The sequence below is a fragment of the Podarcis gaigeae genome (assembly GCF_964106915.1).
Source record: "Podarcis gaigeae genome assembly, chromosome: 18".
In the NCBI taxonomy this organism is placed as follows: Eukaryota; Metazoa; Chordata; class Lepidosauria; order Squamata; family Lacertidae; genus Podarcis; species Podarcis gaigeae.
Genome location: NC_139696.1, coordinates 8147847 through 8163282, shown reverse-complemented (window position 1 = coordinate 8163282; position 15436 = coordinate 8147847). Strand labels below are relative to the sequence as shown.

The window sequence follows — 15436 nt, the reverse complement described above, 5'->3', positions numbered from 1 at the left end:
GACCTCTGGACGGTCAGGTCCAGTCAAAGGCGACTATTATCACTTTCAGGCCAAGGGAGCCGGTGTTTGTACACAGACAGCTTTCTGGGTCATGTGGCCAGCATGGCTAAAACGCTTCTGGCACAACGGGACACCGTGATGGAAACCAGAGCGCATGGAAACGCCGTTTACCTTCCTGCTGGAGCGGTACCTATTTTTCTACTTGCATTTTGATGTGCTTTTGAACTGCTAGGTTGGCAGGAGCAGGGACCGAGCAACAGGTGCTCACCCCGTCGCGGGGATTCGAACTGCTGACCTTCCGATCTGCAAGCCCAAGAGGCTCTGTGGTTTAGACCACAGCACCACCCACGTCCCACCAGAAAGAGAATACATCATGCAGCATAGTAAATGTTGATGAGAAATTATGCAAAGTAAGCGAAGTCCTATACAGTGGTACCTCAGGTTAAGAATTTAATTCGTTCTGGAGGTCCGTTCTTAACCTGAAACTGTTCTTAACTTGAAGCACCACTTTAAATAATGGGGCCTCCTGCTGATGCCGCACAATTTCTGTTCTCATCCTGAAGCAAAGTTCTTAACCCGGGGTACTATTTCTGGGTTAGCGGAGTCTGTCACCTGAAGCTTCTGTAACCTGAGGTACCACTGTATATGGGTACATCTTCCATAATTCATTATAGGTCAACAAACCCACAGCTTTTCTTATCGGAGAAAGTGGGTTATCTTGCACCAAATATGCCAATGGCTGCACTTGAAAGCTTTGCAAGAGCTGAGCTACCCGATTAAACGGCTTCTCCTGGCAGGGCCTCTTCTTCACTCTACTAATAAAGAGGGAGAGTGTCTTTGCATTCCTTCTGGGCAGCTGTTTCTGGGCTTCAGAAGACACTCCAACCAGTTAACAGCAGGGCGGATTTAGGTAAAGTGTTTTGGGGGCATATTTCTGGGGATGACAGCTCCACGGGGTATATTGCATCCTCTCTCTCTTTTTAAACCCATAAGAGGAGTCATCTTGGCAAACGGATAAAACAATGTGACATTCCCCCAGTGGGGTGCCGCACAGATGCCCACGGGGGCGTTGACAAAGGAAAGGAACGTGTTGAGGAACCATGCAAGGAATGCCTTATTGCAAGAGACAGGATCAGAGGGTCTGCCTTGGAAGGGGAGCGGATCGGAGGCGACGTGTGTCAGGAGGAATTGCAAAGGGGGCAGGATCTGTTGGAGGACGCAGTGAGCTGGAAAGAGATTGCTTCTGTTTTGATTTTGGGAGATGGGCTGTGAGGCACGGGGTTTCCTGTCCGCAAGCTGCATGCTGAGAGGTCCATCGCAGGCTGGGGGCACCTGCCCTGCATGAAGAAGGTTCCAGGTTCACTCCCCAGCAGTTTCCCCAAGTAGGGATGGAAAGCCTGCCATGCCTGAAAGACTGGACAGCTGCCGCCGCCAATCAGTGTAGACAAGAATCAGCTGGGCGGACCATTCATCCGACTAAGAATATTGCTATTTTAACTTGGGCAGGGGGAGCCACAACAACAACAACAAATATATTACATATTACAAATATATTACAGTGGTTCCTTGGGTTACAGATGCTTCAGGTTACAGACACTTCAGGTTACAGACTCCGCTAACCCAGAAATAGTACCTCGGGTTAAGAACTTTGCTTCCGGATGAGAACAGAAATCGTGCAGCGGTGGCCCCATTAGCTAAAGTGGTACCTCAGGTTAAGAACAGTTTCAGGTTAAGAACGGACCTCCAGGACAAATTAAGTATGTAACCAGAGGTACCACTGTATTGCTGTTATTTCTTTCTTATTAGTAATTTTATTCCTTTATCTTTTTGGAAAACTGCAATCAAGCAGCGTATAGATTTTATGAAATGTATAAATGCTTTTCAGGGGCCAAAAACCCCCCACAAAAATGCAACAGATCTAAATTCTGCGCAGACTATGCACAGAGCACTCCATGCATTCCGGAACAAAATGTTGTGCGTGTGTGCAGGCCTTAGAAAAATACTCGCATTTTCAGCATTTAATTATCTCAGTTTCTATTTTTGGTTTATGTAGCCTTTTGCACTATTATAGCCTCACCGGAGCTCAGTGTTTTTGAGAAGCGAAGGCCTGCCGCTGAGAGCACAATCCCATTCTTGAGATTTTTTTAAAAAGGAATGGATCAACAGGTAGGGACGCAGGAGAGGGCCTTCTCGGTGGGGGGGGGGAGGGCTGCTCCCAGGCAACTCCCTCCCTAGAGAAGTTAGAGGTCAACCTCCTTGCTCTCCCACCAGCAAGGAAGAAGAACCGACAGGCTTTGTGGAACTGACTGCTTTCCACAAAAGGGCTGGAGCAGTGTTGTTTTTATTGTAACCGTTTGCATAGTTTGAACAGATTTTTAGGTACAGTACAGGCAATGACTGTTTTCCATTGGGGGGGGTCCATTCATTCCTGACCCCCAGCTTGCATCAATAGTGATTATGCGAATCTCCTCTGTCTATAGCATTTATTGGCTTTTCAATGACCAAGGCAGCCGATTAGTGGACCCCAACAGCAAATCAGGCATAAGCCCGCTACACTATGGTTACCAGGTTTTTTTCAATGAATCCGGGGACCCTTCAGATTCCCCACCCCAAAGCTGAGTAGCAACAGGGAGTCAGTAGTGGGGATGGAGAGGCCAAAGACCCTGGGCCCAAGCACACATGCATATTGTATAAAGGTGCAAAGCCCTTCTTTTGCACCCTGTGAAACATAAAAAACTGGGCAATGGCTGCCCGTCTGCGGCTCCTGAGCCTCCCCCCATCTGTCAAAACAAAGGGGGAAGGAGATCGGGGGAGGCTTGGGAGTCATGGGCAGGTGGCGCACTGTTGCACAGTTTTTTAAAAACTGCACATTTATGTTTCACAGGGTGCGAAAGAAGGGCTTTGCACCTTGCCCGGCAGAGAAACTGCGCACCTTGTGCCCTTCCTAAGCAACGGTCATCCGCCCACAACTCCCCAACCTCCCGCATCAGTCAAACAAAGGGGGAAGGGGGACAGATCTGTACCACCGGACGTCCCCGGTTCCCCTTCAGCAGTGGCGACGGCAGCAGCAGTCAGCAGCCCGGAGCCAGTCAGAGCCAACTGTGCTACCAGGCTGGCTCCAGGCTTCTGAGGCTGCCGCTGCCACGTTTCCCGGGGACAGATTTGCAAATCTGGGGACATTCCGGGGACGGAATTTGTCCAGGGATAGATTTGCAAATCTGGGGGCTGTCCCCGGGCACCGGGGACGTCTGGTAACCCTACGCTACACCCCCGCCACACCCCCTTTTCCGGCCACTTCTGGGTTGCGGCGATGCGCACAAGCGCACATCAATTGGATGTATGTACATTGGTTGTTGCCTGTATATATGGTCTTAACTCTATCAATGTTTAATTTTAAAAAATGATTGCGCGCCCATGTTTTTAACTGTACTATTGCAAATAAAATCTGTAAGCTGCTTTGATGGTGGTGCCAGTTCCCTGGGTACACCCACAAAATCCCCCACGAAGGGGCCAGGCACCCACAGATTTCGCTGCCAGTGCCATGCACGGCGCATGGCACTCAGAGCCCCGAGCACCCACAGTCACAGAGCCAAGCTGGCACTCCTGCTTGAGTCCTTGCCGGGGGGGGGGGAAGGTGGGGTATAAATATAACAGCAACAACTGGCGATAACCTGCAGCACATCTCCCTCTCGCTTGCTACGCCAGTGGGAGCAGGAGAGCGGGGAGAGGGGGCCCCTCCCCGATGAGTAAGCCACCAGAAGCACACAAACCCTCGCTCTGGGATCTCGCTTTCTGCATGTGACGCAGGCAGCCCCGAGCGGAAGCCCTGCCTGAACCGATTAGTCTCGCCAGGCTGGGCAGCCACACTGCTTGCGACAAGCGCCGTCATGGAAAGCCACATGCCCACATGAACACAGTTGCAGAGTGGGAAGGAGAAGGGGGGGTGCATGTGGGTAGGGTCTGCTGCTGTCCCCTCCTAACCTCACCCCCCCCCCAGCCTGCTCCTTTATTTATTCATCTCTAGCAAAGCGCCTGTAATTATGACTGGCCATGGATGGGTGCCGATATGTACCATATTTTTCGTCCCATAGGAAGCTCCGTCCCATAGGACACACCTAGTTTTTTCCGGAGGAAATGAAGGAAATTTTCCCCCCCCTTTATTTCCCCCCCAAAAGTAGGTCGGGGAAACCGAAACAGGTCGAGGAACAGCAGGATGACGGCGCTGCGCCTTCCTGCTGTCCCCCAAGCTTATGGGGCTGGCCAATGTCTACTTCAGGGCATCGTTCGCGCCGGGCGGCAGGCTGCTATCCGCAGCGTGGGTAGCCCTGCAGGGAGTTCCCGCAGGGCTGTCTAGGCTGCAGATAGTAGCCTGCTTCCCAGAGCGCCCGGCGCTTCGGGAACTCCTGCAGGGCTGCCTAGGCTGCGGATGTCTTCCTGAAGCCTGGAGAGCGAGAGGGGTCGGTGCGCACCGACCCCTCTCGTGCTCCAGGCTTCAGCGAAAGCCTGTATTCGCCCCATAGGACGCACACAGATTTCCCCTTCATTTTTGAAGGGGGAAAAGTGCGCGGAAAATACGGTAATATTTGCATGAAGCGAAGATGCTGGGCAGCGGCAAGGAGCTTGCTTCATCTTGCGTGGTTTACTGAGATGCACAGGGCAGAACTATCCCCCCACAGTGACAGGAGTGTGGGGCAGAAATTAATCCTCTTTCCCAGTGAATGAATGGTGTCTGGGGGAAAGCAGAGGGCCGCATTCTTGGGTTGATTGCTCCCAGTGGTGCGCTTAATCTCAGGGTCGTGGGTTTGAGCCCTACGTGGGGGAAAAGATTCCTGCATTGTAGGGGGTTGGACTAGATGACCCTCGAGGTCCCTCCCTAATCTGCAATTCTTTGATTCAGAGTCTCTTCCTAAGCCCCATTGGATAGGGCCAAAGGAAGAATTGCTGCATCACAGGGACGGATGATGTAATAACAAAATTTAAAGCCTTATATATATATAATAAATGTTCATAAATGTACCATCCAAGCATGTACATAGATCAGCACAGCACCGGACTGAAACCATTTTGACTCCCAAACTGACCAAATGTTTCTCTGCAACAAGGGAGGAGGTGAAAAAAAAACTTACAGGAATTGGGTAATCACCATCTCAAAGGAATGGCAATCAGATAAAGCATAATCAGATAACCTGGCAGACAGGAAAAAACAACAACACACTCAAATTTCTGTTGTAGACCGCCTTTTCTGTGATGTAGGTAGGGTGTTTGTGGGAGGTGGTCTTGGGCTTACCCCCTTCTGTGGTGTATGTATGGTGTATGGAGGGGTGGTCTTGAGTTCCAGGGCAGGGAATTTAAAATGTCTATATAAGGGCGGACACACCTTGGTTCTGGGTCCTCCTCCTTTCCTGCGTGTGAGGGGAGCACCCTGTTGCAACAGTTCAATAAAGATCAGGCTTACTAGCTACTTTGCTTCTCAATATTCTCTGGTTGGCCTCTGGTATTTTCTCCTACCAATAGGGAACCCACGTAAGGACTCTATATGGGCTCTTGGGTACCCCATAAGGGAAGAAGGGCAGATTTTGTTTACAACAATGAGAGATGCAATTCAGAAGCAGAACTATCAAATTTGCACTTTCCGCAAGAATATGCAGATTGAAATGCAGCAGAATGACTAAAAAGCAGATGCCATTGTTAGCAAGAACCTTCTGATATTAAGAGCTCCCTTGGGCTCTCCTTCGCTGGAAGTTTTTCAACAGAGGTTGGGTGGCCATCAGCTAGGGATTATTTAACTGTGGTTCCTGCACTGCAGGGGGGTTGGACTAGATAGCAACTGGGCACCCTTCCCGCTCTACAATTCTGTGGTTCTATGATCCTTCAAAATTCATGCTTATCTGAATTTTGCGTTGCAGTTTCCTCCAGCCGAGCAATGTTTACCAAAAAGCATTTTATCAAGCTGCATAAGAATGAATATATTACTGAGGATAACATGGCATTGTGTTCAGGCAAACTGCTTGCTCAACTTCTGGGTGGAGAAATATGCTCTAAAATGTTGAGGATTTTTTACACACACAACAACAACACACACACACAATTGCAAATTGTTGCGGCAATGTGGAGAACTGAATTTAAGACTGGGAAGGGAATGTTCGGTGTGAGGGCTTTTCCATGGTGCCCATCCCATAATAGTTTTCTCTAAAATTGGCCGTGGGGAAGACAGCCTTAGGACGGAGATGGAAGAGTCTCCGAAAACCACTTTTGAGATTTTAAGGGGAGGACAACACTGTAGGAACTATCAGCTAATATTTGATTTTATGCACAGCAACTGAGATATGTACAAGGGGGGTCACTTTTAATGGCCTTGTTGGGAATCACAAGTCCCAACAAGTCCAACAAAGGCATCTGGTTCGCCATTGTGAGAGCAGGATGGTGGAAATAATAATAATAATAATAAGAAGAAGAAGAAGAAGAAGAAGAAGAAGAAGAAGAAGAAGAAGAAGAAGAAGAAGAATTTATTTATACTCCGCCCATCTGGCTGGGCTTCTCCAGCCACTCTGAGCAGCTTCCAACAAAATATTAAAATACAGTAGTGCAACATTAAAAGTTTCCCTAAACAGGCACATGGGCCTTATCCGGCAGGATCCTCTTATATTTGTATGTTCCCTTTGGAGACCCGGGGGGGGGGGGGCTTGTCATCCGGACAGTCCAGGGTCTCCGTATACTTGGCCAGCTTTGTTTACTATGAAACTGGGGGTGCTGTCCCAACCCATGCCAAAGTTTTGCAGCCTTTCTCCAGCATTTTGCGGCGGAAAAAAATCCCATATTTTGCAGCGCCCCCCCCAAACTGATAAGTAATTGATACATTAAACCAGGGTTCATACCCAAACATTGTCTAAATCGCTTCAAACTGCTGCCAAAGTTTGGCAAAAGCTTTGTTGCGTTTTGCAGCGAAAACCCCACGTTTTAGAGCGCCCGCAAACTGAGTAATTGAAACTGAAGCTGGGTGTCACAGGTATCACCCCAAGACCCAACATTGTCTGATCCTATAATAATAATAATAATAATAATAATAATAATAATAATAATAATAATTTTTTATTTATACCCCGCCCTTCCTGGTTGAAAAACCAGGCTCAGGGTGGCTAACAACAAATTTAAAACACTCAATTGATGTAACAAAAAGCAGCATAAAATACAGTATAAAACGTGAATAACAATAAATTCAAAATTCAAAATTCAATTTAGGGGGAAAATCCATCCAATAAACATTAGATGATCACCAGGGCTAGCTGGCTAAATTAGTCCTATTTGGGCCAGTGAGGAGACCAGGGAGAATTAGCTGTGGGATCCCAGAATGGGTAATTTTCATAAAAGATGAGAGGGAAGGAAGGAAGTGGAATAAAAGATCAGGCCAGGTTCAAATTGAAAGCCAGGCGGAATAGCTCTGTCTTACAGGCCCTGTGGAAGGAGGTTAAATCCTGCAGGGCCCTGGTCTCCTGGGACAGAGCATTCCACCAGGTGGGAGCCATCATTGAGAAGGCCCTGGCCCTGGTGGAGGATAATCTAACTTTCTTAGGGCCCGGGACCTCTAAACTATGATTATTCATGGGCCTTAAGGTCCTCTGCAGGGCAGACCAGGAGACGTTCACAATAGTTTTGCTTGCAGCAAAACACCGCAAAATGAGCGAGTGCCAGCGCCACAGATCCTCTATCAAGAATCTTCCAGGGTTTCAGAGAGAGATTTTGTGACCCTGCAATGCCAGACACCTGGAAGAAAATGCTTGAGATCTCATGGGAAACAGGGGATCACCCCAGGGCCTTAGAAACCAACTTGGATCAGCTCCAGATTTCTGACGATCTTTTGGTGCAGGGGTCCGCAAACTTTTCCAGCAGGGGCCGGTCCACTGTCCTTCAGATCTTGTGGGGGGCTGGACTATATTTTTTTTTTGGGGGGGGTGAACGAATTCCTATGCCAAACAAATAACCCAGAGATACATTTTAAATAAAAGCACACATTCTACTCATGTAAAAACACGCTGATTCCTGGGCTGGATTTAGAAGGCAATTGGGCCAGATCCGGCCTTAGTTTGCCTACCCACGTTCTGGTGCAACAGAACCTTTTGACCCCACATTCACCTGCCTGGTCAGCAAACCTGTTGATCGAAAGAGCACCTCATTTGACACCCTCAAAATCTGCCAAAGGGATTGTCAGGGAACTGCCATCGGAGCCAGGGGCAGAGGGAAGGCTCCGGAGGGATGCCGGAGAGGGTCCCAGTAGGGAGAGAGGCAGCCCATCTGCTGGGGAAGGAAATCAGCGTAACACCAGTGGAGAAGGGGGGCAGATGGGGGAATCGGAGAGGAGGCTCCAGGACTCCTCGCCGGAGACCAGCGGGGAGAGCACGGGTCCTCCGCTGCCCACACCTTCCCTGCGCAGAAGACTTCCGTGCAGGGAGAGTAGGCGGAGACTAGGCGTCATAGAGCTTCTTTGCTGGAAGAAGTTCAAGAAACGCCCACTGACGGATTCTGCCAGCGACTGAGACAGCCACGGGTGAGAGGCTGTCCGGACAGAAAGGGTTCACCCAGGTAACCCAGCCAGGTGCGGCACCAACTTACGCACGAGCAACCCCTAGAACCATTACAGGGATGAAGGTGAGCAATACGCTCTTCCCTTTATCCACAGGTGCTGCTTGTGGCAATGAATATGGGATAGCTCAGCTGGCTCTAAATCTCAGGGTAGCGGGTTCGAGACCCAGGTTGGGCAAAAGATCCCTGCATCACAGGGGGGGTGGACTTAGGTCCCCTCGTGGTCCTTTCCAAGCCTTCGATTCTATGACTTTGGCACAGGTTTGGAGGGGATCCTGACTTCTGGGGTCCGCAGGTGATGAAACGGAGGTCATTATGCTGCTGCAAATGCAGCGGTTTGACCCCCTGGAAACACACTCCATTGTCTCTCGAGACAGAAGGATGCCAGCCACCTGGTTGGCCACTGTGAGAGAAGGGTGCAGAACTAGATGGGCTCTGTTGGGCCTGATCCAGAAGCAGGGATGTTCTTACGTAGGGGAGGAGAGTCAAACGAGTAGCTCTGAGACACACCGCTCCAAATTTGAGCTTGGCTACAACTTGCAGCTACAAGCATAAGAAGATAAGCCAAGGTGTGTTTCGCGGCCGGTTATCTGCATGACCTCATTTATTTAACAACAAACACAGCCATTTCTCCCTGCTCCCCCCTTTTTAAATGCTCTTTATCGTCTTATCCTGAGTTACTCCCCACATCTCCCTCCCCCACCCCCTTCCTCTTACATCCGAAAAGCCCATCTGGCCCTGAGTTATAGCAGCCTCTGGGAAATGATGGGTTTCCATAGAAACGCTACTCCAACAATGAGAGCGCGAGAAAGAGGAGAGAGTTCACTTTCTCCGCGCGCCTCCCCCCATAACTGTAGCGGGGGATGGTCAGAACCTATGGGAAACAAAAGTGGAGGGTGCTCTTCGGCTGGGAGAGTGGAACAAAATCTTATTATCTACTGAAATTCTGTATCTCTCCATCCTTGGAGCTCGGGTGGGGGGTGATTTAAGGGAGGCATCCAGAATGAAGTCAAGGATCAGAGGTTTAAACGCTCCCACTCCCTCTCTCTTTTTTTAAAAAAAAATGCAAATCAGGCACTGCCCTACACTTAGACAACTAGCTCTTCAGGTGAAGGGCTAAGCTAGGACTCTGGGCCCTGAAATGCTAACCTTCTACATGCAAGGGTTTTTTGTTTTGCATATAGGTAAAGGTAAAGGGACCCCTGACCATTAGGTCCAGTCGTGGCCGACTCTGGGGTTGTGGCGCTCATCTCGCTTTATTGGCCGAGGGAGCTGGCATACAGCTTCTGGGTCATGTGGCCAGCAGGACTAAGCCGCTTCTGGCGAACCAGAGCAGCGCACGGAAATACTGTTTACCTTCCCACAGGAGCGGTACCTATTTATCTACTTGCACTTTGACGTGCTTTTGAACTGCTAGGTTGGCAGGAGCAGGGACCGAGCAACGGGAGCTCACCCCGTCGCAGGGATTCGAACCGCCGGCCTTCTGATCGGCAAGTCCTAGGCTCTGTGGTTTAACCCACAGCGCCACCCGTGTCCCGTTTTGCATATAGATCTGACATATAGTCATGATCATCCCAGGCCGTATGCGTATCACAGGATTGTGCTGAAGTTTGTGCGATGAATAATAATAATAATAATAATAATAATAATAATAATATATTATTTATACCCCGCCCATCTGGCTGGGCCTCCCCAGCCACTCTGGGCGGCTTCCATAGAAAGCAAAAATACAGTAAAAAGAGGAACAGTAAATAGATTTATTTTATTAGCAAAGACCCCTAAGCAAAAAACCAAAACAAAACCTATGTAAGCAAATCCATTGCAAGAGACCCAGCATTTTGCATTATTGGGGCAAGAGATCTGACATTGCTAACCTTGACATAACAACAATAAATAAACCATTGTTCTTTTTCTCTCTCCCCCTTCTGAAAAAAAAGTGCAATGAATGAAGAATATGTGCAGATCACCGTATTTTTGGCTCTATAAGACTCACCTTTTCCCTCCTAAAAAGTAAGGGGAAATGTGTGTGCGTCTTACGGAGCGAATGCAGGCTGCGCAGCTATCCCAGAAGCCAGAACAGCAAGAGGGATCGCTGCTTTCACTGCTCAGTGATCCCTCTTACTGTTCTGGCTTCTGAGATTCAGAATATTTTTTTTTCTTGTTTTCCTCCTCCAAAAACTAGGTGCGTCTTGTGGTCTGGTGCGTCTTATAGAGCGAAAAATACGGTTGGTGCAAAGCAGAACGTGCTGGGAGGTTTTATATGATTACAAGCAGCAGGTAGAAAAAGAGGAAATGATGATATCAGAAAGCAAAAGGTTTCTGGACAGCCTTCCAAAAGCATCTCACACCCTTCTACAATAGGCTAGTTTCTACACACAGACAGACACTGATCTCCAGCCTCCACACAGACGAGCAAGAGGCATGATTCAGAGTTCAAGGCCACTTTCCAATTTGGCAAAACCAAGGCTCGTGAGGGCTGTGGCCTGGGTAAGAGTTATGGGGGCCAGATGCTGGGCCTTGGAGGGCCGCATTGGGAGGTTTCTCCATCCCTGCTCTACACCTAAGTTTCCAGTATTGCACAATTCCTTATTGCTAAGATGTGAGTTTAGTAGACCACAAGCTCAACCAGAGTCCACTGTGTGTAGTAGTAGTAGTAGTAGTAGTAGTAGTAGTAGTAGTAATTTATTTATACCCCGCCATCTGGCTGGGTTTCCCCAGCCACTCTGGGAGGCTTCCAACAAAGTACAGTGCTACCTCGCAAGACGAATGCCTCGTAAGACGAAAAACTCGCAAGACGAAAGAGTTTTTCGTTTTGCTTCGCAAGACGAATTTCCCTATGGGCTTGCTTCGCAAGACGAAAACATCTTGCAAGTTTGTTTCCTTTGTCTTGCAAGTTTGTTTCCTTTTTCTTAAAACCGTGCATTCACTTTGAGGAGCAACTCATAGCACGCAGTGTGGTAGCCTTTTTTGAGGTTTTTGAAGACTTTGCTGATTTTTGAAGCTTTCCCAAAATCCATGCTTCGCAAGACGAAAAAATCGCAAGACGAAAAAACTCGCAGAACAAATTAATTTCGTCTTGCAAGGTACCACTGTATTAAAATACAGTGGTCTGTTAAACATTAAAAGCTTCCCTAAACAGGGCTGCCTTCAGCTGTCTTCTAAAAGTCTGGTAGTTGTTCTTCTCTTTGACATCTGGTGGGAGGGCGTTCCACAGGGCGGACGCCACTACCGAGAAGGCCCTCTTCCTGGTTCCCTGTAACTTGGCTTCTCGCAGTGAGGGAACTGCCAGAAGGCCCTCGGCGCTGGACCTCAGTGTCCGGGCAGAACGATGGGGGTGGAGACGCTCCTTCAGGTATACTGGACCGAGGCCGTTTAGGGCTTTAAAGGTCAGCACCAACACTTTGAATTGTGCTCAGAAATGTACTGGGAGCCAATGTAGGTCTTTCAAGACTGGTGTTATGTGGTCTTGGTGGCCGCTCCCAGTCACCAGTCTAGCTGCCGCATTCTGGATTAGTTGTAGTTTCCGAGTCACCTTCAAAGGTAGCCCTACTGATGCAGCAGCAAAAAGAGTGAATGCTATTCTAGGCTGCATTAACAGAAGTCTAGTGTCCGCTCTCTTCTGCCTTGGTCAGATCACACCTGGAATACTGTGTCCAGTTCTGGGAACTACAATTTAAGAAGGATGTTGACAAGCTGGAAGGTGGGCAGAGGAGGGCAACCAAGATGATCTGGGGTCTGGAAACCAAGCCTGATGAGGAATGGTTGAGGGAAATGGGTGTGTTTAGCCTGGAGAAGAGGAGACTGAGAAGAGGTAGGAGAGCCATCTTCAGATATCTCAAGGGCTACCTCATGGAAGAAGGAACAAGCTTGTTTTCTGTTGCTCCAGAGGGCAAGACTCAAACCAATGGATTCAAGTGACAAGAAAGGAGATATCGACTAAACATCAGGCAAGAGCTGTCCGACAGTGGAAGAGACTCCCTCAGACGTTGGTGGGCTCTCCTTCATTGGAGGGTATTTTTATAATAAGAAGTTGGATGGTCATCTTTAAAGCCCTTTGTGGCTTAGGCCCTCGTATTTACGGGACCACCTCTCCTGGTCTGCCCTGCAGAGGACCTTAAGGTCCATGAATAATCATAGTTTGGAGATCCCGGGCCCTAAGGAAGTCAGATTATCCTCCACCAGGGTCAGGGCCTTCTCAGTGATGGCTCCGACCTGGTGGAATGCTCTGTCCCATGAGACCAGGGCCCTGCAGGATTTAACCTCCTTCTGCAGGGCCTGTAAGACAGAGCTATTCCGCCTGGCTTTCAATTTGAACTTAGCCTGATCTTTTATTCCCCTTCCTTCCTTCCCCTTCCCCTTTTTATGAAGATTACCCGCTCTGGGATCCCACAGCTAATTCTCCCCTGGTCTCCACCGCTGGCCCAAATAGGACTAATTTAGCCAGCTAGCCCTGGTGATCATCTAATGTTTATTGGATGGATTTCCCCCCTAAATTGATTTTTGAATTCTGAATTTATTGTTAGTCACATTTTATACTGTATTTTATGCTGCTTTTTGTTGCATCAATTAAGTGTTTTAAATTTGTTGTTAGCCGCCCTGAGCCCGGTTTTCAGAACCAGGAAGGGCGGGGTATAAATAAAAATTTATTTATTTATTTATTTATTTATTTATTTATTTATTTATTTATTATCTGTATCTGTGATTCCTATACAGCAGAGGGCTGGACTAGACAACGCTTGGGTTCCTTTGCAACTTTACAATTCCGTGATGCTGTGATTCTAACTATTGATACACCTTCGTATTGCAGAAAGAAAACCTTGCATTTATAAGTTTACCTAATACGTCTCTCCACCACCACCACCAACATTCCTGTTTACAGAGGTGGGTGACTTTTGAGATTTTAAGGGGAGGACAACACTGTAGGAACTATCAGCTAATATTTGATTTTATGCACAGCAACTGAGATATGTACAAGGGGGCTCGCTTTTAATGGCCTCCCTGAGTAGGGTGGTAGGACAAGGGGTTGGGTGGCTGGGGAGGGACAAAAACAAACAAGGAGAGATGACAACTACCTCCACGGCTCTCGCTGTCCGCCGGCTTTACCTGGATTGGCCGCGCCATCTGGAAAGAGAGAGAGAGAGAGAGAGTTGCCAATGTTAGCAAAGCCAAACTCTTAGCACTCTGTCGTGCTAGGGAGGGAGAATCATAGAATCATAGAGTTGGAAGAGACCCCAAGGGCCATCGAGTCCAACCCCCTGCCAAGCAGGAAACACCATCAGAGCACTCCTGACATATGGTTGTCAAGCCTCTGCTTAAAGACCTCCAAAGAAGGAGACTCCACCACACTCCTGGGCAGCAAATTCCACTGTCAAACAGCTTTTACTGTCAGGAAGTTCTTCCTAATGTTGAGGTGGAATCTTCTTTCTTGTAGTTTGGAACCATTGCTCCGTGTCCGCTTCTCTGGAGCAGCAGAAAACAACCTTTCTCCCTCCTCTAGGTGACATCCTTTGATATATTTGAACATGGCTATCATATCACCCCTTAACCTCCTCTTCTCCAGGCTAAACATGCCCAGCTCCCTTAGCCGTTCCTCATAAGGCATCGTTTCCAGGCCTTTGACCATTTTGGTTGCCCTCCTCTGGACACGTTCCAGTTTGTCAGTGTCCTTCTTGAACTGTGGTGCCCAGAACTGGACACAGTACTCCAGGTGAGGTCTGACCAGAGCAGAATACAGTGGCACTATTACTTCCCTTGATCTAGATGCTATATTCCTAGTGATGCAGCCCAGAATTGCATTGGCTTTTTTAGCTGCCGCGTCACACTGTTGGCTCATGTCAAGTTTGTGGTCAACCAAGACTCCTAGATCCTTTACACATGTACTGCTCTCAAGCCAGGTGTCACCCATCTTGTATTTGTGCCTCTCATTTTTTTTTTGCCCAAGTGCAATACTTTACATTTCTCCCTGTTAAATTTCATCTTGTTTGTTTTGGCCCAGTTCTCTAATCTGTCAAGGTCGTTTTGAAGTGTGATCCTGTCCTCTGGGGTGTTAGCCACCCCTCCCAGTTTGGTGTCATCTGCAAATTTGATCAGGATGCCCTTGAGTCCATCATCCAAGATGGGAGGGGGGATACTAAGAGAGTGATGGCAACAAGCAACATAATACAGCCAAATACAGGCATAGGCAAACTCGGCCCGCCAGATGTTTTGGGACTACAATTCCCATCATCCCTGACCACTGGTCCTGTTAGCTAAGGATGATGGGAGTTGTAGTCCCAAACATCTGGAGGGCCAAGTTTGCCTATGGCTGGCCAAATCGTTGCAGTGCAGAATGTTCCCATGGAGGTCCTGTGCCAGCTGCACCTTCTTGCCTCCTGCAATTCCCTGGTATTCAGAAGCATCGCTGCATCAGAATGCAGAGACAGAGCATAGCCTCCATGACTCGTAGCTGCCGAGAGCCCCAGGACCTCACATTTGTGCGCCTGGCTGTGAAGCAAAACCACACCACTTTATTCCCACTGTTTATTCCCACATCACATCTGGTGGCAGTTACGGCGGGATAACTAACCCTGCAGGCCAGCATGAAGGGCAGGGCAGGGAGCTGCGCGGCGGGGGCCTTGGTTCGCCGTGCATGTGTGCGCAAGCCTGGGTCAAAATTTAATCTGCTTTCCCCCGCCGCCACCAAGGACTGGAATTCCGTTGAGATCAAAGGCCGGACTTGGGAGTTTGGTGGGTTGCGTAAGCACCTCGTTTCAGGGAGGACATCTCTGGCATCCCCCCAGAAAGCAAAACAACCATTGTTTTTGGCACTGCAAGGCCTTTCTGCTGCCCCTCGCTGCCTCCTCCATCCTGGACCGGACCA

The 15436-nt window shown here is 48.7% G+C and overlaps 1 protein-coding gene across 2 annotated transcripts in view; it reads right to left on the bottom strand.

Moving 5' to 3' along the window:
• Nucleotides 1-15436, bottom strand: part of CELF5 (CUGBP Elav-like family member 5) — a 79899-nt gene that overhangs the window by 26267 nt on the left and 38196 nt on the right. The window contains exon 3 of one of the 2 annotated variants that reach the window (XM_083720536.1): nt 13647-13698. In XM_083720536.1, the coding sequence (XP_083576662.1) occupies nt 13647-13698 (52 nt within the window). The remainder of the gene's footprint in view (nt 1-13646; nt 13699-15436) is intronic. The other variant, XM_083720537.1, reaches the window with a different exon arrangement.